General features: G+C 37.6%; 5 protein-coding genes across 12 annotated transcripts in view; 4 read left to right on the top strand and 1 right to left on the bottom strand.

Annotated features, from left to right (window-relative positions):
- Positions 1–4,928, top strand: part of LOC114133220 (genetic suppressor element 1-like) — a 44,538-nt gene extending 39,610 nt beyond the window's left edge. For all 6 annotated transcript variants that reach the window (XM_027998954.1, XM_027998945.1, XM_027998979.1 and 3 more), the window contains exons 13-16: positions 35–391; positions 1,732–2,013; positions 3,293–3,396; positions 3,520–4,928. In XM_027998954.1, the coding sequence (XP_027854755.1) occupies positions 35–391; positions 1,732–2,013; positions 3,293–3,396; positions 3,520–3,657 (881 nt within the window). In that variant the 3' untranslated portion in view covers positions 3,658–4,928. The remainder of the gene's footprint in view (positions 1–34; positions 392–1,731; positions 2,014–3,292; positions 3,397–3,519) is intronic.
- Positions 4,929–6,095: 1,167 nt separating this feature from the next.
- LOC114134622 (dynein light chain roadblock-type 2) lies at positions 6,096–7,045 on the bottom strand. The gene is made up of 4 exons (XM_028001360.1): positions 6,965–7,045; positions 6,689–6,764; positions 6,431–6,598; positions 6,096–6,338 (listed from the first exon to the last, which is right to left on the bottom strand). The coding sequence occupies exons 1-4, from the start codon at positions 6,965–6,967 to the stop codon at positions 6,295–6,297; spliced, it is 291 nt and encodes a 96-aa protein (XP_027857161.1). The 5' UTR covers positions 6,968–7,045; the 3' UTR covers positions 6,096–6,294.
- psmd7 (proteasome 26S subunit, non-ATPase 7) lies at positions 7,016–11,814 on the top strand. The gene is made up of 8 exons (XM_028001354.1): positions 7,016–7,175; positions 8,481–8,572; positions 9,323–9,415; positions 9,507–9,604; positions 9,689–9,769; positions 9,858–9,949; positions 10,116–10,314; positions 11,160–11,814. Exons 1-8 carry the CDS (start codon positions 7,102–7,104, stop codon positions 11,421–11,423), a joined length of 993 nt encoding a protein of 330 aa, XP_027857155.1. The 5' UTR covers positions 7,016–7,101; the 3' UTR covers positions 11,424–11,814.
- Positions 11,815–13,101: 1,287 nt separating this feature from the next.
- Positions 13,102–19,352, top strand: hprt1l (hypoxanthine phosphoribosyltransferase 1, like). 2 transcript variants are annotated; one of them, XM_028002614.1, is made up of 9 exons: positions 13,102–13,493; positions 13,807–13,863; positions 15,127–15,310; positions 15,521–15,586; positions 15,675–15,692; positions 15,981–16,063; positions 16,508–16,554; positions 17,020–17,096; positions 18,816–19,352. In XM_028002614.1, the coding sequence occupies exons 2-9, from the start codon at positions 13,856–13,858 to the stop codon at positions 18,861–18,863; spliced, it is 531 nt and encodes a 176-aa protein (XP_027858415.1). In that variant the 5' UTR covers positions 13,102–13,493; positions 13,807–13,855; the 3' UTR covers positions 18,864–19,352. The 2 variants fall into 2 exon arrangements, with proteins under 2 accessions (XP_027858415.1, XP_027858405.1); XM_028002604.1 differs by having other exon boundaries at positions 13,757–13,863.
- A 2,403-nt stretch (positions 19,353–21,755) lies between these two features.
- nudt7 (nudix (nucleoside diphosphate linked moiety X)-type motif 7) lies at positions 21,756–23,089 on the top strand. 2 transcript variants are annotated; one of them, XM_028039061.1, is made up of 4 exons: positions 21,757–21,966; positions 22,050–22,256; positions 22,340–22,498; positions 22,583–23,089. In XM_028039061.1, the coding sequence occupies exons 2-4, from the start codon at positions 22,086–22,088 to the stop codon at positions 22,934–22,936; spliced, it is 684 nt and encodes a 227-aa protein (XP_027894862.1). In that variant the 5' UTR covers positions 21,757–21,966; positions 22,050–22,085; the 3' UTR covers positions 22,937–23,089. The 2 variants fall into 2 exon arrangements, with proteins under 2 accessions (XP_027894856.1, XP_027894862.1); XM_028039055.1 differs by having other exon boundaries at positions 21,756–22,256.
- Positions 23,090–23,764: the final 675 nt, after the last annotated feature.

Below are 23,764 nucleotides of genomic sequence, written 5' to 3'. Positions count from 1 at the left end.
AAAACATTCAACAAACCCTTCTTGTTGTTTTTAGGGGACTCCTCCGCAGCTCCTCAGTCAAATGGACACCAGTACCCAGAGTCTCCCAGTCCCTCTCCTCCCTACTCACACAAACACAGGCAGAATGACACGCCCAAAGCCTCCATGGACTCCCAGGTTCCCCGCATCCCTCCACCATTAGCCCCCCATCATGACAAATCTGAAACAGCAGAGGCTCAGTCAAACAGGAAGCTCCAGGTCCTTCAGAACAGCGCCGCCCTTCAGAGAAAGGAGTCCGGTCCTCTAGCGAACGGCCGGAGCCGGCCCTGGGAGAGGTTCACACCTGAGGCTTTCGCTCAGCGCTTCCACCAGGCGGTGCTGCAGTCCACACACAGCACACTGCAGGGCAAAGGTGAGCCTTATGCTCTCATACATGCTTATTTTTAAACTTGCAGTGTTCTGCCATCTAGTGGTTGCTATGTGAATAACCTAATATTCAAAATTAAATTGTGGCTCATCTGTTGTAAACATGATTCAAGCCCTTGATGTCTGCCCAGATACTTCTCCCCCCACGCCAACAGACAAGCAGGCTCACCAGCTGCTGAAAACACACGTCAACAGAATTGCACTGTAACATTTTTAGACTCACCACACCTCAATATCAAGAAAAGTAGAGAAAAAAAAAAAAAGAAAGTATTTCTGAAAGTATTTTTTTCTTACTTAGATCATTTGTGTTGCTTTGAAACACCAATTTCAAGGCTCTCATAAACTCAGAGCTGTCAATGGCTCTTAATTTACGTTGGCCATCGACTTTAAGTTAGCGCCCCCAGGTGTTTAAGCAGCTCTGATATCAACTCAAAAGAAGATAAAGCCTTGTAAACATTGTGCTGTTCAGCTTTTTGCATGTTTCCACTGGGACTTTGACAATTTAACACTGGTATAATTATTTGTGTGTGTGTACAAACTTAGTTTATTTCATTTCCTTTCATAAAAGATATTTTGGAAAATAAAAATCAGGACTCATCACTAATTAACCTTCCAGACTGAATCTGCACACAATCTGGATCATTTAAATTTGATTCTTAAAACTTATTTTTATTCTTTGAAATTTAATTGAGTCCTGACACTGTAGCATCTTGTGATGGTTCTTTTCGTCATTTTATTCTATTCTGATTTTACATTTTTCATATGTTCTTGAACAGCACTTTGGTGGAGTTCTAACCTGTTTTCAAAAGTGCCTTATAAATAAACTTGACATTGACTGATGACCAGGATCAATAGTAATACAGTACCAGCACCAGTTTGAATGAAGGTGTGTCTAAGAAGTCCAAAAAATAGTGATCAAAAGAGATTCATAGATTCAAGTGCTTTCAAAAATTATGGACTTCTAAAAAAATGTAGTGAAGGACTGCGAAAGAGAGCAAGAGTTAACATATCACATTATTTAGACATTTTTAGATCATTGAGACAAACTGGCGATTTTTGTAGTTGTTTATTAATGGTCAAATGTAAAATTATGGTTTTCTTAAAATTCTTAAAAACAACTTCCACGTTCAGCCACTTTCACAATATAATCTTTACCCAATCTATCCCCTCCCTAATGTGTTTTTATGATTTTGGTCTGGAAAATGTATGTTATTGTGCCTGAGATGTGTGCAGTTAATATTTCAGACAGTCTGCAATGAAACGTTTCAAATAAATAAATAAAGTCATTCTGAAGCCGATGATTGACGCTTGCTGTTCACTCCTCAGGCGTCTCAAGCTGTGCGGCAGAAGTCGGTGGAAAACCCGAACGCTCGCTGCCTCCAAATAACCCTCATCTGAAAACGTTACACATCAACCACAGCGCTCAGCATGCACACGTCAACGGCCACCATTTCCACTTGCCAGCAGCAAGCCAAGATGCTCCGACTCTGCGGGGGCACCTGTCCAATGAGGAAGAGGAAGAGTCAGATGATGAGGAGGAGGAGGAAGCGCCAAGGAAGTGGCAGGGCATTGAAGCTGTTTTTGAGGCCTACCAGGAGTATGTGGAGGGTGAGTACAAATAAAATGTAGTTATTAGTCTAGCCATAAACAGTTTTCATCATATGGATGTGTTTTAGATTTGAAGGAATATTTTTTGAGATTATACAAGAACACGTTTAAAACAAATATTTTAAAAGAAAGCTCTTAAGGGAAAAACTATTAAGTACCAAATTATTGTTTATTTTTACATTTGGGTACTTTTAACTCTGATCACCAGATGGATATTGTAAAATCAAATTTACAATTGTTGTCTTATTAAGATGTTTGCAAAGTAAAATTAGCTTTTCATTATGTTCTGATCCCAACTAGGTCCAGCTTGCCTTTTATGAAATATAACAAACTATATTCTTTATCACAACAAAATATTTGAGTAACTTCACCAAATTGTCTTTTGATTATAGAAAAATTACATCAAATCTTAAACCATTTGGTGTCCTAAATAGTCAGCAAAACTGCACAGGTAGAAAATGGTGCCCAGCGTCCTCTCTACTGTCAAAAATGTTTATGATATTTCTTTGTTGTTTCATTCCATGGCTCTTCAGGACTTTTGAAGTTTTGTAAGAAGATTGTGAGCTGTTAATATCCTAATTTCAGCAGACAACTCCATGGATGTATTACTTTTGGATAACTCCAGATTTGCTGATTCTCAGTGGCTTTGGTTACTGGCTAGTATAAGAAGAGCAAAAACTAGACTGGACTTTTCCTGTCATAAAAGAACAGAGAGAACTCAGAAATCAGTTTGACTATGAAATAGTGAATTTCTGTATTTACAGCGACTGCTCTCACCTCACATTCCTCATCATGTCACCTCTTCCCTTAATGTATTTAGCAAACAATATCCTTTAGCAAATACGGCAAATACATTAAGGGAATGGAGGTAATGGAGGAAGACATAAGCAAGATTTAATTCTCCACACGTTTCACACAGGAGGATGACGTTGGTGCACTTCCTCCTACATCCATTTCCTGTGTAAATGATAATTATTTTTTTCTATAAAATACCTACTCACTTCAAATGTGACGACAAGCAAATGGTTAATGAATTAGTGCTGATAAATCGCTACAGCATCTTTGATAGGGTATAAGTCTGTTTGGCCTTTTGGCCAAAAAAAGGCCAAAGTATCTGTTCGCTTCAACTAATCTGGATTTTTGCTAAATGAAGATTCTAAGAGAGTTATCTGCCACCGATTAAAATGTTACTGCTGATCGCCTTCTAACACAACTTCACAAAAACTAGAGCCTTTAAAACAGAGGTTCTACAGCCAACGCTTTGTTTTTCTCTGTGCAGAGTGGAGCATAGAGCGGCAGGTTCTCCACAGTCAGTGTAAAAGACTTGAAGCTCAGAATTACAATCTGACCAGAACTGCTGAGCAGCTTTCTCTCACTATGGGGGTAAGAACGTGCAGCTCACCATGCATTCATGCACATTTGTGTGTTATGAGTGTAAGGTATCGTGAGTCTGTTCGGAGAGTTGCTTCTCTGTAATGATATTCGTGTTTGTCCTTCGTTTACTAGGAGCTGGTGAGTCAGAGGCAGAAAGTGAGGGAGGAGCGGGACAGGCTACAGGCGCAGCTCGAGCACTTCAGGAGATGTTTGACACTGCCGAATGTCCACTGGGGCAGGAGCCAAAGCAACGGGCAAGCACAGAGGTGACCTTCGAAAGAGGCTGCGTCACACTGAAGGACTGCCAGGCTGCTTGCCTCACTAGGCATCTTCTTGTTTCCTCTCTGACCTGTCAGTTGTTACCTGACCTCTCCCTGGGTTTCCTTTTTTTGCCATGTTGCAAAGCCAGTGGAATCCAGAGAGTCTGATCATGGATAGTGAAAACTCTTGGCCCACAGTGCCACCCATAATTGAGCTCGTATCTTCATTATATTGGTTAACACACACTAGGAGTCTCTCTGGGTAGCATCAAGAAGAGTCGAGTTCTTCAGTGAGGTTTAGGTCAAGGACTCAAAGCTCACCTCAGGCCTTAAAATTGACAGGATGCACTTGAAATGGAATTAGAGTAAATACTTGACAGTCTTCTGTGTTGTTAAATGTAATGTATTCTGAATTCAGAGCAGTTTGCATGCTCACAAAATGACCTACAGGACAAATGAAGCTTCTAAAGTATATTTAATAGCAAAAGGGTTTCAGTTGAGGGTGTTTTTTTTTTTATTTGTAATGGTTCTTGTGATAGACGAAGAGTTTTGTAAGTTTTACTGCTTTAACTTGTGAGAAAGCCATATGCTTTGGGGCAACTGCTGCTGGTCAGAATAAAAGTGTTTAGTAAATTATGGACAGTAGAACAGTTGTGTTTTGACGAAAAGAAATGCTATGTGATGTCAAAACGTTTGGGATTCAAGAGAAGCACTGCTGTCAGAACGTGATAAATGTTGGTCTCTGATATTGTTCATGGGATTTTATCTGAGGATCAATGTCCACAGTAACTATCGCATGTCCATAAAAGTAGTTTTCTGATGGGCCTTTTGAGTTTTTATGTGGCATTGAAGTACTTTTGGACAGATCCCGGCTTAATTACGTTGAGAGTATTTTCAACACAATGTCTCTTGAGACTTGATGGCCTATGTGTGACATGAACATCAAAGTCATCCATTTTTTTATGACAAAGTAATGCCTCTGTTCTCTTTTTATAAGATTTATTTTTGCTCAAGCCACATAAATTAACTTCACAAAGAGAAATTTTTTTTTTTTTCATGTACTAGAATCTCTTTGAGCACAAGCCACAGTAGCATTTCCTCCCAGTTCACCTGACAGCTTGCCTCAGTCACCTCTTCAAACCTGCTGAGAAATCTTGAATAGTTGCTTCAATCAGTTTTTATGTGATGTATTATTTGGGCTGTATAATTGCAATGAACTATTTATTACCACATATTGGTGTACATTCCGATGGAAATTTACATTAAAATATTTGAAGAATGTTTTGACTGATTATTGTGTTTCTCTGCGAGGTTTCAGTTCCTATTATTGCTTATTGTTGTTCCTGCAGTAGACAGCAGCAGGGCCAGTTTGGAGAGTCAGAGAAATAACACAAATTCAAGCTAAGTTAGAATAGATACATACAAAAGTAGGAAACATATTTCCATAGTATCTGTATTGTGAAAAACTTTACTGTTTTTTGTCACTCATTTAAAAAATCTAACTCTTATATGGATTCATTATACAGAAGTGAACTGTTCCAAGTTTTTTTCTTGATTATTATGATTATGGCTTGTAGATAATAAAAACACAAAATTTAGTGTCTCACACGCTACAGTGATAGTTAGCTCAAAACTATTACTACAAAGATTTCCTGAGCTTCTCAAAGGTCTCCCAGTCTGAGTCGGTAGCAACACAATCATGGAGAAGACTGCTGACTTGACAGATGTGCAGAAGACAGCCACTGATGCTCTGAATCCCCTCAAAAAGGAGGATAAGCCACAAAAAGCAATTGCTGAAGATGCCGGTTGCTCATGGACTCCTGTATCCAAGTCATAGAAAGTTGAGTGGAAGGAAAACAATAAATTGGGCAGCATGTGTGTATATATATATATATATACCGTATATAAAATCATTATATAAGCTAAAACACAGTTTTGGATGGGAAACTTGAAACAGGACTTATTTTGACTTTCTTTTAGAAAGCTGTCTTCCTGCCACTCTTCCATAAAGGTTCGGATTTTTCAAACTAAAATCTGGGACTCTGCAGCTCCTCCAGAGATACCATTGACCTATTCTGTGAATAATACTTGCATTTGTGCATTACCCTTTTTATTTTTGAATGACAGATTAAATGGTGATCTGTGAGATATTCAGGGCTTTTCTCACTAACCTGAATATACTTTAAATTTCTTCACAACTTTATTGCTGACTTGTCTGTTGTGGTACTTGAAAACAGCTGTGTAAAATTATAATCTTCTTTTATTTGTACCAAAAATTAAAAGCCATGTAATTTTCCTTCCACCTCATAATTACATGCTGATTTATCACATTTAGTCTCAGTAAAATACAGCGATTTCTATTTGGAACTTATAAAATACAAAAAAGTTGAAGATGTGTAAAAAACTTGGCAGTTTGCTCTAAAACACAACTTTAAGAAAACCGCAGTCTTAGAGGAAATTACTTTTATTCCACATAGCATTTTCTGTCAATAAGAATAAAATGAAAGAGAATAATTACAGGAGGCAAAACACATGACATGCCATGTTTTAAAAAGCAACACACGCTGAACAAAAAAGAGGGATTATGTGACGCAAAAGATTTTTCTGAAAATAACCCATCATGTGAGGAAGGCTTGATATCTGGCAGCTATTCAGATGGGTTTTGGATAACAACCAATAGATAGTTGTTCTCTGTAAAGACAGAAAGAACTGTGGTAAGAACAGTAGGACTATTAATTTAGCTATGAAGAGCTTGTGAGCAATGAAATTAACGCTGATCTCACCAGGAGCAACCAAGATCTCTTGTTTCTTGGAGCGAATGCGCACAAAGGTGAGGTCATTTTGAGGGTCAACATCTCTGACTGCGCTCCTCGCCAACGTAGTGAAGCTGCGAAGAAGTCTTGCATAAAGAGACGTTGTGGAGTTATCCAAAGTTGTTCTGATGGGAAGACCTTCAAAAAAGATGATAGAGTAACCATTCAGATCCGTTCAGATTGTAAGAGAGAGACTTATTGGATCATTTCATTCTTGACTTTATCTACCTTCTGAGTTTACAATAATTGTTCCAATTACACCTTTATGCCCTTCAATCCTCTTCAGAGTCTCTTCAACATCAGCCTGTGAAAAAAACAAAGCAACGTCAAAAACAGAGAAATAACGTTTAATCGCTTGAATTTAAACATTTATATCAGCTAAATACAAAGGAGATATTTTTTACAACATATTGAGACCTTTCTGCTATTTCAAAATAGAAGACATATTATTTTTTTTATTAGAAAGTAACGACATTAATACAGTTAACCGTGTTTCTTTCTTACCATTTTCTCTGAGAGCTGTACCAACGGCTTGAGTTTCTCTGTTGCCTAGGGAAACGGAAGAAACGTCACACGCAGTCGGAAGTGAAGTGTAGTGGGCATTCTGTTTAGCTGGTGTGTGGTTCGGCTTCGTCGCAAAAATGCCAGAATTAGCGGTAGAAAATGTGGTGGTTCATCCGCTTGTGTTGCTCAGCGTGGTCGATCACTTTAACAGGTGAGTGAGATTTGTATTTATGTTCGTCTTAACGCTACTATTTGTTGCGAAATTGTCCATTAACCGCTCACTGTAGCATAGCTAAGCTAAGGTTAGCCTTGCTGAGTCAGAGCCCCATTGAAAATGAATGGAGAGAAATGACAAGGCTAAATAGCTTAGTTAGCTAGTTGGAAGTGTTTGATATATATATACATTAAATTGGTCAACAACTTAACTCGTTTTTAGTTATGATTCATGATTTCAATTATTGATTCTTTATTGATACAGTAGTGATAATTCATGTATTGTTAAAGCCTCTCAAAGTGAAAACTTAGTTTAGCTCACGGCCGCGTTTATATACATTTGGTTACATTTTGACTTTGTACATACAGTATATACACATACGTAATCTAATGCAGATTTTACACTTTACTGTTATATTCACATGCCCATATTCCAAGATGCTAGTTATTTTCTATCTTTGAAATGAAGTAGGAAGCAAAATACTTCGCATGTCCTATCCTATAAGCTAAATTCTGTCTTTATAAACATAAGCGCACACTCTACATATTTATTTATACATGCTATAATTGTCCATGCATCCTACAACACATGTAAAGAGTACACATCCATACTGACGCATACCCATGGTCACGTCTGTGATATTCAATAAATTGTTTGGATGGTGTTTACCCACTTAAAATAACATTTAAGTGGGTATTAAACAAGCCTTCTTTTGTGAATGTCAATGTTTTTTATTATGTAATTTTGTAACCTTAGATATTGCATTTTCATTTGCTGCAGATGAAGCAGGATCACAATGAACAGAAATAAAAGCTTGCAATCATCGATTTGTAGTTAACCTGTGTTGTACTTTGTAAGTTGAGTTACTGAAATAAATAAACTTTTCAGTAAACAAAACTATTGAATGGGTCTGTATGTAGACTTACATTCATACCAATACATAGAAGAAAACCTTTCTACATGCAAACTACACTCTGTTTGAGCTAGCTTTTTTTAGCTACTGGTAAATTTTGTCTATCAAGTAATACAATTTTTTTAATATTCTTTTGGATTTAAAAAAAAAAATGTTTAATTTTGTCCTTGCGCTGAAGATTTGAAAAACGTAATTCTCCTTTATTCACCTTTTCTGTCCAGGAATAAATTTTACATGTTTAGGGGCAGCATGTTGTGTCTGGATTTGCAAACTATTTGTGCAGCTTTGTATTGGATCAGATGACATCTAAAGTAGCATGTTGGTATATTACAAAAGTTAATCAAGTTTAATTTACCCACATTTAACTCTTTGGTTTATTTTAACTGCAGGATAGGAAAAATTGGAAATCAGAAGCGAGTGGTGGGTGTTCTCCTGGGATCATGGCACAAAAAGGTTCTTGATGTCTCCAATAGTTTTGCAGGTAAGTATCAGCATGAAATGATACAGTGAAAACTAAAGGATTGTCGTCGGTGAAATATATTTACAAACCATCTCAAAATCAACAAGACTGACTAAAGTACTGTACAGTAACCAAAGTAAAATGTTGCAATGGTAGAAATAAAAAAATAAAATCAACTTTACAAACCAACACAAAAATTAAAAGGATAACAGACACTTAAAAAAAGCTAAGCTACTAAGAAGTGTTTTCAAAGCGAAATTTTCAAAACATATGCTTTTAGTTTGCTATTTAATGAAATTTTTATAGATAGCTCAGATAACATAGTGGGCTAATCCAGTATGTTATCTGACTTTCTGTCAAATAATAGAAATAAGAAATTTCTATTGTTTGGATCTTGATGGACCGCTCGATAAAAGAAAAAATATCTCACAGTTCCCTTACTTGATCCTTATCACGGAACAATTTTGGGCATCCAAGTCTTTCTCCTGATTACTGCATGCATAAAATTGTTGCCAATTAGTGAACGTAACTCATTTGTACTTTGGTTATCTATTAAAATGACAAGCGATAACCCTAAACATTAGGAGGTGGGCCAAAGTAAAACAAACCCAAAAATCCTTTTTGTAATATTTCAAAAGAAAATGGTTCTAAATGTCATGCAAGTTTTGTCATGAATTTAAAAATAAGTCTTAAGACGCCAGAAAGCAACATAATTTATTGCTTAAATTTAAACATGCTTGTGTGACAAAACATTGTGTTGTGTCTTTTTAGTGCCATTTGATGAAGACGATAAGGACGACTCTGTATGGTTCCTGGATCATGACTACCTTGAGAACATGTATGGCATGTTTAAGAAAGTTAATGGTAAGAGAGTGAACATGCGTTGGTGTTGGATCATTTTGGGCCATTTTTTACTTTGTGTTCACCTGTTTTTAACCGTTTTTTGCTTTTTTAGCCCGAGAAAGGATAGTTGGGTGGTACCACACAGGACCCAAGCTCCATAAAAATGACATTGCCATCAATGAGCTCATCAAGCGGTATTGTACCAACTCGGTAAGCATCGCTGTCACCTCATCTGGACATGTCTTTGTTCGTTCTGGTGATGAACGCCTTCCATATCCCCTACTTTCCCACCAGGTTTTAGTCATCATCGATGTGAAGCCCAAAGATCTTGGACTTCCCACAGAAGCATACATTTCAGTGGAGGAAATACATGATGTAAGTAGTGCGTTAAGTCTAGTTTAAACATATATTTTTGTTTAGTTTGCATATAAAAAAAATTATTGACCGTGTATTTTTTTTCTAGGATGGCACTCCAACGTCTAAGACATTTGAACACGTCACCAGTGAAATTGGAGCTGAAGAAGCAGAAGAAGTGGGAGTGGAGCATCTGCTGAGGTACAACACAAACTCGCCACCTGCTTCATCACCCTGAGTGATTACTCTTCATAGTTAATGCTTGTGCTGCTTTAGGACAAACCCTTGAGACATGTTTGAGTCCGCTTGATTAAGACAAAATACTCATCTCCTTCCTGATTTCTCCTCTGCTGTACCCTGACTCCAGAGACATCAAGGACACCACAGTGGGAACTCTGTCACAGCGCATCACAAACCAAGTTCACGGCCTGAAGGGACTCAACTCAAAGCTGTTGGACATCCGCTCCTACCTAGAGAGAGTGGCTGCAGGAAAACTTCCCATTAACCATCAGATCATCTACCAGCTGCAGGATGTCTTCAACCTGCTGCCAGATGTAAACCTACTGGTAAGATGTTGCAGCTGACTGACAATTACTTACTGTAACTGTATTGTACGTTGTGTCCGCTCCTTGAACATGTGGCTAAACGGCTCGTTGTTGGTCTCAACTCAACATGAAACCCTGTTTTAGAAAGCATTTTGCTCCTCTATGTGGAGTTTAAGATTGGCTTTCACAGGTTCTGGATAGTGGCTTCAACATACTTTCAATTTGGTTGAGGTTGTTAATACTTATGTCTTGCAATATTGCAAAAATACCCACTGCTAGTTAAAAGATAGAATCTGAATTTTCAAAACCTTACAGCACTCTAGGTTTCAGTTAAAAACCATTTCCCCTACATTTTGTGTTTTTAGTTATTTAATTCTTTAATTCTAGGCCTTAGAGTCCAACCAAAGTAATTTAAATTCATTAAAACTGGAAAAAATGATTTATGTTAAAGAAAAATACAGAATGTAAACAAATGTGTTTTCTGTGGCCACAGTTTTCAGCTATTGAGTGGGAGAACTCAGATATTCATATAAAAAAGTAAAAAATGACTAAGACTTTGTTTGGTTTTGACCCAAAACCAAACAAAGTCTTTGTTTTTTTCTTATTTGACCTGTTATAACTGGATCAAAAAAAATTCAATAAAGTAGTGTGTTTTTTTTTTACTCTGCTGGCTCAAAGTCAACGTCTGCATTGTGGTTTTGTATAATTTATTGTCCATACAGATATTAAGACCCAACTAGGGGAAAAAATCTATTTAAAATGTATGCGTTATGTGAAATAAATATTTTGAAATTCAGGATATATTGGTATTGATGAGCTGATTTTTAAAAAAAAATGTTTTTGTTATTGAATACATTTTGCTGCAGGAGTTCACCAAAGCCTTTTACCTGAAGACCAACGACCAGATGCTGGTGGTCTACCTGGCCTCGCTCATTCGCTCTGTGGTGGCCCTGCACAACCTGATCAACAACAAGATTTCCAACAGAGACGCAGAAAAGAAGGAAGGGCAGGAAAAGGAGGAAGGGAAGAAAGAGAAGAAGGATGACAAAGAGAAAAAAGATGAAAAAGACAAAGACAAGGAGAAAGAAAAGGCTGATAGTGCCAAAAAAGATGAGAAGAAGAAGAAATGAGTGCTCTTCCTCTGTGGTCTCTCAAATCACACCATCTTCAGCAGGATGGTGTTCTACTTTCTGCCCGTCTGTATGTGGGTCTGAGACTAAAAGTAGGACTCTAAATGGGGAATTGTGTCATTTGAGATTTGGCCTCCTGGTAACAACTTGCCACTCAAAGACTGCTATTATCGTAACGAGATGATGACATTTGCTCTCCAGTGTTCTGAGCTGTGAGAACATGTTTATGTGTTTTCATAGTTGCCATCCTCTTGGTGTTTTGTAAAATGGAGTAAAAAGGATATTGTTTCTGTATCACTCATTAAATCCGGAGCAAAGTAAAAGTTTGTTTTTGTAGATTTGTTCGCCTTTTGTCATAAAAAAAAGTCAATAAAAAACTTGCTTGTTTTTTTGGATATATTTGTTGACAGATATAATTTCAAACTATGTAAATTTTTGCAAAGGAGTTGTTTAATTGCATTATGTTTAGATGGCCAGTTGAACTGAAGTGAAAAGGAAAAGGTCAATGATGCATGTTGTCGTATTTATTTGTATTTAGCGTTACACGCGATTAAATAAACCAGTATGTGGTTTGTTTGTAGATTAAGATTACCTAGAAGCTGCATTGATAACTGGCTCTGATTCTACAAGAGTACACTTTAAATAACTTCTTAAAAATGTCTATTAGTATTATAATGGATCCTATAATCTGTCCAGGTTCTGAGGTAAATTGTTTACTAACCCAGTGAACAATCTGGATCACAAACCGCAATAAGAGGCTGTTTGTTTTACAGGTTAGATTCATATATCAGTTGATTTCATGTAATGTGATTGATGGCAAATGATTATTAATCACACTTTTTTACCTAATCAGCAGAAATGCTGACATTACTTCTAATAACTACTGCAGGGAAAAGAGGGAAAACTTAAGCTATTTTAAAAACTTAAGATTTTCTGATTTTTTAAAATTTGCAGCACAGGATGGAAAACAACCTAATTATTATGTAATTTGTGTGATCTTATAGGATGTTTGCTTTGGGCAAATATACCACATAATGCAACAGATACTATGACAAATGTCATAATATGTGAAAAATTATCACAGATGCATTCCATCTCAACATTATTGAATTTCTAGTTATAAGAGAACCAAATGACAGCACTTAACGCAGATAAACGGTTTATCCACTAGCAGTGGCAGAATCCCCTCCTGCCACTACGCCAACTAATTAAAATGCAAGAAATCATCTAAATTCTTGAGGTGGAATAAAATCTAAAGCACAAATCACACAATACTTTCTTTATAATCAACACTGGTGGGCTATTGAGACTTGTTGACAGATTAAATACATTTCAATCTGGCACGTGTGCCCCCGACAGATATTGCTCTGGGCGAGTGCCCACATGGCTCTAGTCAAAAGGCTCTGCACTTTTTAAACTAGATTATTATTTTTTTTACATTTCATCAATAATTTTCATCAAGCATATTGATGAAAATGTTAGATACAATTAAATATTGGTTTAAAAACTCAAATGGTCTTTTTTAAGGCGTTTTATATTTGAGCGCTTTTTAAATAGTAGAAATTTACAACAACAACAAAAACCCTATTCGCAAATTATTTCATAGACATATATCTTTTTTTCCTTTCTGCTGTAATAAGATACTACAATAATCCGAGATCTACTATAAAGCCAGATCAGTGCGCAGTGAACGCGGCGCGCTTACTTCGGAACCGAAACGTCTTCAATTTTGTTTTATGTCTTTTTTTACTGCGTCATCTCGCCTCTTAGGCTCAAAACTCGCCTTTCATCAGCGGCAGTTTCCTAAAACGCCGGCAGCGCCACTATAGCGCATTTAATCCGCGGTTGTGTCGCAGAAATCAGATTATTGGGCAGGTAAACTGGATTCTGACGTAGAGAGCTTAAACCCCGACCGGGAAGCGGAGGAGCGTCGCGGCCGGAAGCATCGGTTTAGGAGGGGTGCAGCTCAGCCAGGCTCCTCCTTTTCTCCTCTTTTTAAGAGCTGGGCATGACTCCGGGATAAATCTCTGCGGCTGAACGGAACGGAGGAACATGGCTTCGTATCTGCAGGTGAGGCTGTGGGCCCCCAGCCGGCGGAGCTGTGATAACTTGTTCACTTGTCAGGGTGTGGTTTATGAGCTGCATCGGCTACCGGCTGTAGGCCGTTACCAGAGAAGACTCCTGCTCAGATCCTTCTCGTCTTAATTTTGCTCTGCAGCTGTCACGCACGCCTTAATCCATTTTCTCTTCAGGGGGATAAACAGGTGGTTGGGTGGGCTTTTGCATTCCCCTAATGGACTGACCAGACAAATGTTTGCTTGTTGCTGTCTCAGATCGCAGATGATGAGAAAGGACATGATCTAGACCTATTCTGTGTGCCCAGACATTATGAGAGCGATCTGGACAAGGTGATCATCCCCCATGGACTCATCATGGACAGGTGAGGCGCCCTCAGTGGGAAACACCTGTTGTATATTTGTCGAGTCAGCTTCTGGACATCTCACTCTCCTTCACTGCATATGTCCTGAATTATAACGTCAGCTATGATCACTCCTTCAGGATGTCCTGCTGTTGATAATATGGTGAACACTTGATCAAAAAGTTTATTTCCATAACAGTGATATATTTAAAGCTTTTATTTCTGTCCATTTTGATTACTGGGACAGAACAAATGAAAACCTGCATTTCAGTTTCTTTCATTGTTGCATTGCTTTAGTAGAAACATTCGACTGAAAGCTATGTCCAAGTACTGTACAGAATTTGCACTCAATACTGGGTTGGGGCTCCTTTTCAAACGAATTACTGCATCAGTGGTGCATGTGTGGCATGCGTGTTAATTATCGACTTGATAAAACACTGAGGCACCATCACCTGCAGATGACATAACATCCCAAATCAACCCTGATTGTGGAAACTTCTTACTGGATCTCAAGCAGCTTGGATTTTGAGCCTTTTCACTGTTCCTCTAGTCTCTGAGATTTTGATTCCCAAATTACATGCACATTTTTTTTTCTAAAGACTGGCGTTGATCAACAATTCAGTCCTTTTTTCCCCTCCTTAGTCCATTGAAGATGCGTCTGATGCTGTCTGTAGTTCAGGAGTGGCTCTAAGTATTGTGTGACGGCTCTTGCAGCACAGACTCCAGCTGGAGTTCATTGCCTTGTTCCAAACTCTTAAATGTTCTTCGCCTCACACTCCTGCTAAGGCTAACTCTGTTGGCAGTGCAACCTTTTATACCACTTTTTGTTTGTTTGTTTTTTCCTTCCTGAACTTTCCAATACCATATTTAGATCTGTGAACTCCCAGCTCCTTTAGCAAGAATTTAGTGACTTATGCTTTTTCCATCTATGTTTAAGTTGACCAAAGTACAATTTGTAAAGAAAAAAATATGTTTGTTTTATTATTGGTCTCATGTAAGTAATTTTCTGTTCCTGAATTTTGGGTTTTCATTAGTTGCATACTTGATATTTATCAGTCAGCATGTATATAAAACCCCAGACTGAAAAAAAAACCATTTCGTATTCGAACTGCTGTATATTATTTACAGAAAATTATGAAATTTATGTCACAAACTAATATGAAAAAAAGTAAAAGTAACAATATGATGCATTAATTGAAAGGTGGGGCTGCTAAAAAGCTTTTCTTGATTTCCTGAGTAAATTATGCTCCCTGCTACTGCAGCGTGTCAACCTCTTTCCTGCAGGACGGAGCGTCTGGCCCGTGACATAATCCAGGACATGGGGGGACACCACATCGTGGCTCTGTGTGTGCTGAAGGGGGGCTACAAGTTCTTTGCAGACCTCCTGGACTACATTAAAGTGCTCAACCACAACAGCGATAAATCAGTCCCACTGACGGTGGATTTCATTAGAGTGAAGAGCTACTGCGTAAGCTACCTTACTCATTACATTTCCTGGAGCCACTTGTGCACCGCATTGGCAAGATACCAGTGAGAGTGATCTATAAATGATAAGTCTCCTTCTGCATTGCGCATAATGTGGAGATTTAGTAGGCTGTGCAGAGTGAGTTTGGACATTTGAATCCCAATCTGGAGTTGCTGAAGTGAGTCATTATGTTTTTATGTATGTGTCACCTAGAATGATAAGTCAACAAACAGTGTTAGAGTGATAGGAGGAGACGAGCTTTCCAACCTAGCAGGGAAGGTGAGTCTTCTCCAAAGCATGAGCTCATACATTCTCTGCAGTAAATCTGGATATTTACTACTTCTTTTGCTTTTTCTCCTCCCTGCAGAACATATTAATCGTTGAGGTAAGAGTCTGGTGGATGTGCAGGTCTAATGTTTGTTTAACTTGGCATTTATCACCTGACTAGAGTAAAAATACCTCGATAATTGATTTACATGTGTTTTGCAAAGCAAATTTCTAGAGTTTACCAGACTAGAGCTTGTGGTTGTCACTGTCCACTCAGTTTGCTTGCTTCTATTAAGCATTCTCACACACAGTCATCTGTAGTTCCTATTTTCACAAATGTTACATTTAAGAAGTGCATCTCTCTGTTTTTTTTTTTTTTTGTGACCACTTCCTGCTGCTATGTAAGGACATCGTAGAGACTGGAAGGACGATGCAGACATTACTTTCCCTGCTGAGTGAATGCAATCCCAAAATGGTTAAAGTTGTGAGGTAGGCGCCACCCTGATGCAGCACAAGGCACAGACAGCTGAATTGCACACCACAACTTTAACTGACTAGTACATCGTACAGAGTGTGTCAACAGTGCTCTTAGCTAATGGATACCTGAATTAGAGATGTAATGTGACAGAGGGAGGGAGGAACTTAAGAGTTAATCTGCTGCTCTATAAACTGCTCTGTGGAGGCAGAGGATATTTTTTCCTCTTATGTTTTCCTGAGGTCTTTAAAAAAAAGAAATACAGATTTTAAAAAAAAAATTCCCACATAGACTATATACTAACCAAAATAGTGCAAGGCAAAACGCTTCATAAAAAATATTAAGCTGTTGCAGGATATTTCTACTTGTTATTGTGTTGAAAAGGCTGCCTGGATTTTTTTTTTCTTTTTTAAGGTTTTTGATTAATTTCTCCAATATTTTCTAAATTATCTTTCCAGCCTTCTGGTGAAGAGGACTCCAAGGAGTTCGGGCTATAGACCAGACTGTGAGCATCTCTTTACTCACTAGTGTGTTGCAGTTCATAGTGATGGTGTTCATTTCATGCCTGCCACTCAGCTGTGCCTCTTGTTCTTTGGTAAAAGCAGGATTAGTGTTGGTTTAATGAAAATCTACAACAACATTTTTTATTTATTTATTTTTTGTACTAATTCATGCCTGCTTGCACCCAGTTCACAGAGTCTGTGGTTACGTAAGGCTTTTAGGTTTGAGTGGGATAATCTCTTCAAGATTTCCCCTCTAGGACAGCTGTTACTGTAAGCGTTTTTTTGACTTTCCGCTAATGCCCGACTGACACCTTAATCATAGCCTTGCAGAAACGGCAGGCGACCAATGATGGTTTCTTCACTACAGAGTCAATTAGAGTGAATGTCTGATCATTTTACCCCTGATGCACCTAAGAATAGCCAGGGTTCCTTAAATAACTTGCAGTGAGTTTCTATATTTTTTGCAGACATTGGTTTTGAAGTACCGGATGCCTTCCTGGTGGGGTACGCTCTGGACTACAATGAATACTTCAGAGATCTCAGTGTAAGTGATGCAACCCCCCGCCCCCAAAAAAACAGATTTAACTGTGTTCCACTTTGGTGTATTTTAGCTGTATAAATTTACACTTTTTTTTTTTTTTACTCCAATCACTACAAATATGGAAACTAATGTCTCTGGCTTTGAATGTAGTCAAATAAAACAGACTTCAGACTTGACTTCCAACTTGAATCAGCAAAAGTACAACAAAGACTAAACATACCAGTCACTGGCTGCTCTGTCAGCTCAGTCTCAAAATTGTTGCTGCTCATGCATGTACAGCTACACCCTTCATTTATCTTGACAATGATACTGGTGTTATTGTCATTAATTTGTCTGTAATTTCCTTCCCCACTATCTTTATAGCAGCAAACCGTGAACTGACTCAGTATGCTGCCCCCTGTTGATCACTTGAAGTGTTTGCTCACAAGTACTTTTCAAAATTGTAGTCTAATGTCTATAATGCACATCCTTACAAAAAGGTCTTTTATTTAAAAAATTAAACCATCATGAACCACATGGCGGTAATGCAGACCTTCATCACCGCCATGTAATCAAATCGCCAAAAAACAGCAGAAGACAAAAGCCAAAAAAGGTCTTTTGAAAATTTCAAATACATTTACTGTATATGATTTCAATTTAATATTTATCTACAAGTGATGAAAACATTTCATTCAGTCATTAGAGACTTGAGGCTGGACATGGATGGGAAACTGTAATTTTTCAGTCCAATTGTTGAATGTTTTTTGTGTGTGTTGTCTAAAATTAAAAAACAAAACTGTATGCTAATTGCACAAAGTATATTACGTTACTGTAACATGGTCCACTTGTTTGCAAACTATCAGCCACTTGAAAATCCTCAGTGCTTTTGCACTTTTTGCACCTGAGATCTTCAAATGATTTGAGAGAAGGCTGCAACAAATTAAAAATGACTTTCCAACAGCCATCTAGTCCTGGTATAAGTCCGTCCTTTTTGGCCTTTTAAATGATTCCCACATTATTTTTGTTCACACGTGAATCTAGCAGATAAGTGAGGATTTGTATCTTGATGTGACCATATACATTAATCTGCAAAGAAAATGACTTAAACACCCTTTCATACAAGAGTTTTTGGCCAGGATAGGAGTTGTTTTTAAGGTGAACGTCTCATGAAGTCAGACTCCTCCTTGTATGACTGAAGAGGCTAAAGTCCTTGTGCTGTTTAGGAAATCAACTTCTAGTCGGAGAGCTGCTGCTGTCTCCTATTTCCGTGAGGCTGCAGTCTAAAACAGTGAAGTTGTGTAATATTAGCAGGAGAAGAAATTCACAGGTCAGACAGCTGAATGACATTGAGGCCTGACTTGACTGTCGGAGGGGAAGTGCAAGGCACAGCTGGCTAATTAGTGTCAACTGAGCTGTTTGAGTAAAAAGCTTCCATGTGTCGAGCGGCTTCATCGTTTTAGTTTTCAGGTTTTGATATGGAAACATACTGTCTAGTCATCGTGCATGTAGGATGCCTTTTTTATTTTTTTTGTTTTATGCAAATTTTATAAATAGATGCAGCAGGAAATGTTTGATAGAAATGGTGTTTATCAAAAGCTTTGTTTTTGTGCATAACTGAATTTTTAAAAACTGTCGTTACTCCACTGACTGGGGTACAGACTTGGAACTGTTCATTCTTTAAAATTTAAACAGGAAACGTCTCCAGTGATTCACTTTGTTCTCATGGATTTCACTTTTTTGCAGCACATCTGTATACTGAATGATCAAGCCAAGGAGAAGTACAAAGTATGAGTTCAAAGTGTTGCAGATGTGACTCCCTGAAGACTTGGACCACTGTGATGGACCCTGCTTAGCTTTATTGTGTTTTTGAATCTTATTTATTTTTATATATGACAATCCACAAAACATATGACCTGTGGTATGTTATGGACCTTAAGAACATTTCTTTTCATCCTTATTAAAAAGTGGGATTAATTATGTATGTTAGATATATTTTTGTTGTTGAATTTTAATTATTTCCCATATTTATGTTTATAGACTTTTGCTGTGAAATTGTTTTAGACACTGAGAAGAAAGAATGTCTTTAATTTACTAATCAGGTCTTGTCTGTATACTTGAGCTGTTCATAGCTTTTGACCTCAGAGTTGTGCTTTCGATTCGAAAACTTCTCATTGTTCTATAAATTTGTTTGTAATACAATATATGCTTTATTTAATATATTTCATGTTTTCATTAAAACAGTTTACAGCAATACAAGTCCCATTAAAACCATGAATCCTTCGTCTGGTGTAGTTTCTTAGTTAGTTATAGTTCTCATTTTAAGAGCTGATGTGTGTGAATCTGAAACTATCTATGGGTTGAAATTCCTTTGTTTCATCATTTCACCTTAAGTGTATCTTTATTTATGTTTATTTTTTTGGCACATTTTTACTATCAAATGTGGTATAACTGAGTTGTGTTTACAGCCTGCCTTTCTCACACATCTGTAAAGTTCTGTCAACACGTTTTCATAAAGTGAGATTGGACATTTGCAATTGTCACTCCAAAACATTAACGTTGTTTGACTTATGTCTAATACTTTTCATTTTGCATAAGAGCATTTACTTCACTCTCTCATGACTCATCACTCAGTTTGATAAGTCATGATTTCAGAGGGCGACATCCAGATGGTATTGTCAGAAGTTGGGAGTAAATGCCATGAAAGCATGAATGCACCTTGTCTTGAATAGTTGGCGGTGAGTTCGCTTTTACCAGTTTAACATAATTTAAATGCAAAAGCTAATCTAAGTGTTGCTGCTGCTCATATCCAATCTTTTATGACCAAGTGCCCATTTTGTTTCTAAAGTCAAACCTAAAAGTGAATGCGACAGTCTTTTGGTGGACTTAATGGACTTCTTGAAATACCTGAAGACTCATCTGTTTAGACTGGCTTTGGGAAAGCGTATATTTTATTATATTTAATTGCTTATGTGGCATTTTGGTGTTTTATTATGACCCGATACAAAAAAGTACTTCTGATAGTCACACTCAACAGGATAATGCAACATCTTGCAATCCCAAAAATATTCCTTAAACCAGCTTCCTAAATATATTTATTCCTAGTTCACTGTTTCCTCAGCTGCTTCTTCAACATATTTTGTTATAAATTGAAGTACTACTAGGCAAGGCAAGGCATCTTTATTTATATAGCACCTTTCAGCCAAAGACAATTCAAAGTGCTTGTACAAAGAAGTTAAAAACAACATACAACAGAATAAGAATAAACAAAATAAACATTACAAATTTGAATATAGTTAAAAAAAAAATAATAATAATAATAAATACAAATTTAAGAATAGGCAACGTCAAATAAGAAGGTTTTTAACCTTGTTTTAAATAAACTCAAGGTAGGGGTAGTCTTACAGTGAGCAGGAAGCTTATTCCAGAGTGTTGGAGCATAAAAACTAAAAGCTGCTTCACCGTGTTTAGTTCTGACTCTTGGAATGGTTAGAAGGTTTGATTCTGATGATCTTAAAGGTCTGAGTGGTACATATGGTTGAAGAAGATCAGAAATGTAGTCTGGGTTTCTATTATGAAGTGCTTTGTAAACCATTAAGGAGATTTTAAATTCTATTCTTCGAGCAACAGGCAGCCAGTGCAGGGATCTTAGAACTGGACTGATATGCTGATCTCTTTTTGTTTTAGTTAGGACTCTTGCAGCAGCATTCTGCAGAAGCTGGAGCTGTCTTATTGCTTTTTTTGATAATCCAGTAAAAATTCCATTGCAGTAATCGAGTCTACTAAAAACAAAGGCATGAACTAATTTTTCAGAGTCTTGTGGGGACATGAGTCGTGTAATTTTAGCAATATTTTTTAGATGGTAGTATGACGTTTTTATGATATATTTGATGTGGTTATTAAAGTTCAGATCAGGATCCATGATCGCCCCCAGATTCTTGGCTTCGTCAGAACATTTTAATCCAATGGACTGAAGGTGGGTGATTATATTTAGTCTATGCTCTTTTGGCCCAAACACTAATATTTCGGTTTTATTTTTATTTAGTTGGAGGAAGTTTTGGCCCATCCAGACATTAATCTGCTCAATACATTTAGTGAGTATTTGAACCTGACTAGTACTACTACATCTATTACTTCTCTTAATAATGCCTATAATACATACCACTACTTCATATGAAGAATAAATAATATAATGCTGCCACACCAGAAAGACATCCATTCAATATTTTTCTGACAAACAGTACAGTTTAATTAATTACAGTTTAACTAGGATAACAAAAATGCATTAATTTAAGTTATCTTTTATGTACAGGTAAATTAATGTCAGCTTGAGTGCATTGTAGATATGGTTAATTTGTCTAAGTGGTCACAATAGGTACTACTATAACATGACTATTATATTACAGCTGAGCATATACAACTGGATACCAAAAATAAATAATTAAAATTAATTATGTGTAAACATTTAATTGTATATCTAAAAATCAGTCTTCCACCAGTCTGGTATACATTTTTAGGAACTCTTGCCACTCACAGTATGGCGACCGCGTTGACGTATCGTTTCTACCGGGCAGCGTCGACAAATCAAGACCGTGCTCTAATATCATTGGTTGTCATTCCTCTGTCAGGTCAGGTGGTTTGTTGTTTGGAAAAAAATGAGGCGGGTCTTTCGGAGAAAGCACCAATCGGCGTTAGCTACGCGTACCACGAAGGTGAACAGACTTCCGGAACTAGTGTGAATCGTCAATTCGCGTAGTATGTTTATTCAAAGTGTTAGTTTTTAATATTTTCCTAATTGGAAATAAGGTATTTACTTTAACAGCATATATTCAAATGTAATACAATTCAATTCGGTCGTAGCAGCTGTCAACTACTGTAGACCCCAGTAGCTTGTGAGGTAAATCTTTGCTAGCTTCACTCCTTTGATTTAAATGGAAACTATTTAAAGCCATAAAAAAAGCTATGTTTGTTGTTTTACAGAAATTAAGATATTTCGTCGCCGGTCGAAAAGCTTTAATGTATGGTACCACTATGAATCTAAAAGAGGAGACAGTAGCCACTTTAAAGCGGTTTGACATTGGAGATAAGTTCTCCTATCTTCCGGTCCTGCCTAAAGCGTCAGTGTTGATCCCCCTGTTTGTGAGAGGCGGACAGCTGCACACCTTCCTGACTCTACGCTCAAAGGAGGTAACCTGTGACGACGTCTCTGTGGAGGACAAATGCTGCCTTTCAGTTTGAGCTTTATGTGAGACCTTCTTTCATCTGTGTAGCTGAGGACCGGTGCTGGTGAGGTGTGTTTTCCTGGTGGAAAGCGAGACCCCAGTGACCGGGATGACGTCGACACAGCCCTAAGAGAGGCACAGGAGGAGATAGGTTTACCGCCTGATCAGGTCGAGGTGGTCTGCACATTGTTTCCAGTCTTCAGCAAGGTAGAGGAGTACTTGTACCTAATACACTTTGTGTCAGAGCACTAGATCCATCATTTTCTCTGATTTCTTCATCTTCTTCAACAGAGAGGCTTGTTGGTGAGCCCTGTTGTTGGTTTTATAAAGGAAACATTTACTCCAACCCCAAACCCGTCAGAGGTTAGTGCCGTGTTTGCTGTCCCGCTGGACTTCTTCACCAGAGAGAAGGACCACTGCATTACCCATGGTGTTGCTGGGATGACTGGACCGCTGCACTCATTTTACTTTAGAGACCCTGCTTCAGGAAGCCAGTATCACATATTTGGACTGACGGCTATGTTGGCAACATTGGTTGCTGTTCTCGCGCTAAAGAAAAAACCTCAATTTGATGTTGGTTTTGATCTTGTGGATCCTTTAGCCTTTTTCAAAAAAATTCTGCATAAAAGACTGAGTAAGCTATGATTGCATTTGATACTCTTCTAAACTCCTGCAGCCAGAGTACAACATGATTCTCAATTTTTAAACACCAGATGTTTTAAAAACATTATGCACTTTTGTTTCCACTAGTAAACATCTCAATGCTTCCTAATAATAAAAAAAAAAGGTTTCCAGTGCTGTATTTTGTTTCATTAACAAACCCTGCTTACATATGCATTTAAACTGAGAATTTGTAAGTTTTTAAAAGCTTTTTGAAGAAACAAACCACCGTGTAAGTGGGTTGATGACATCATGAGAGGCACAAGAATCCAGGTGATCAACATGTATCGCATCAACACCAAAATACTGAACCAACATTTGGTGATCAATTTTATATCCATGTTGTGAACTGGTATTTTAGCCCAGGATAACTAGGCTACAGTTCCTCAGCATTTCTTGGTTTTGCATCAGAAATGTGATGTCATCACCCAAACACAAGTTTTCTATTGGAATAAATCAGAGGATTGGGTTGTGCTGTAATTTTAATATCTTGTTGCTGTTCTCTTACTGGTGTGTTTTAGGTTGTTTGTTTGGGATTTCTTCTTCGGGATAAGGCAACATGACCTCTTTAAGTATCTTGATGTATTCAAATTGCATGATGGACCATGATATGAGAAACACACCCCATATTATTATGAGCCATCATGTGTTAAAAGTAATCTTATCAGAAGAGCTTGTTTTGGGGGGGGATTTGTTTCAGATGAAATAATTCACAACAAAACTGACTATCGTACCTCACCTTCTAGGTGGTGAACTATATCATACATGAGTTTGACTTGACAGAAAAGTGTGGCTAGTAGCTACAAATTCAAA

Source organism: Xiphophorus couchianus, chromosome 2, assembly GCF_001444195.1.
Source record: "Xiphophorus couchianus chromosome 2, X_couchianus-1.0, whole genome shotgun sequence".
In the NCBI taxonomy this organism is placed as follows: domain Eukaryota; kingdom Metazoa; phylum Chordata; class Actinopteri; order Cyprinodontiformes; family Poeciliidae; genus Xiphophorus; species Xiphophorus couchianus.
Note: the sequence above shows the minus strand (reverse complement) of the source record. Positions and strands in the feature narration are given on the sequence as shown.

What these genes read in the sequence shown, in the direction of transcription:
- nudt7 (XM_028039055.1), top strand. Translation starts at nt 22,032, where the DNA reads ATGTTTGTTGTTTTACAGAAATTAAGATATTTCGTCGCCGGTCGAAAA. An exon ending in TGACTCTACGCTCAAAGGAG is followed by an intron (nt 22,257 to 22,339) that starts GTAACCTGTGAC and finishes TCATCTGTGTAG; the next exon opens with CTGAGGACCGGTGCTGGTGA. An exon ending in TGTTTCCAGTCTTCAGCAAG is followed by an intron (nt 22,499 to 22,582) that starts GTAGAGGAGTAC and finishes CTTCTTCAACAG; the next exon opens with AGAGGCTTGTTGGTGAGCCC.
- hprt1l (XM_028002604.1), top strand. An exon ending in AAAATGGTTAAAGTTGTGAG is followed by an intron (nt 16,064 to 16,507) that starts GTAGGCGCCACC and finishes TTATCTTTCCAG; the next exon opens with CCTTCTGGTGAAGAGGACTC. An exon ending in TTCGGGCTATAGACCAGACT is followed by an intron (nt 16,555 to 17,019) that starts GTGAGCATCTCT and finishes TATTTTTTGCAG; the next exon opens with ACATTGGTTTTGAAGTACCG.
- LOC114134622 (XM_028001360.1), bottom strand. An exon ending in AATTATTGTAAACTCAGAAG is followed by an intron (nt 6,599 to 6,688) that starts GTAGATAAAGTC and finishes TCTTTTTTGAAG; the next exon opens with GTCTTCCCATCAGAACAACT. An exon ending in AGAGATCTTGGTTGCTCCTG is followed by an intron (nt 6,339 to 6,430) that starts GTGAGATCAGCG and finishes CTGTCTTTACAG; the next exon opens with AGAACAACTATCTATTGGTT.
- psmd7 (XM_028001354.1), top strand. Translation starts at nt 7,102, where the DNA reads ATGCCAGAATTAGCGGTAGAAAATGTGGTGGTTCATCCGCTTGTGTTG. An exon ending in GTGGTCGATCACTTTAACAG is followed by an intron (nt 7,176 to 8,480) that starts GTGAGTGAGATT and finishes TTTTAACTGCAG; the next exon opens with GATAGGAAAAATTGGAAATC. An exon ending in AGCGGTATTGTACCAACTCG is followed by an intron (nt 9,605 to 9,688) that starts GTAAGCATCGCT and finishes CTTTCCCACCAG; the next exon opens with GTTTTAGTCATCATCGATGT.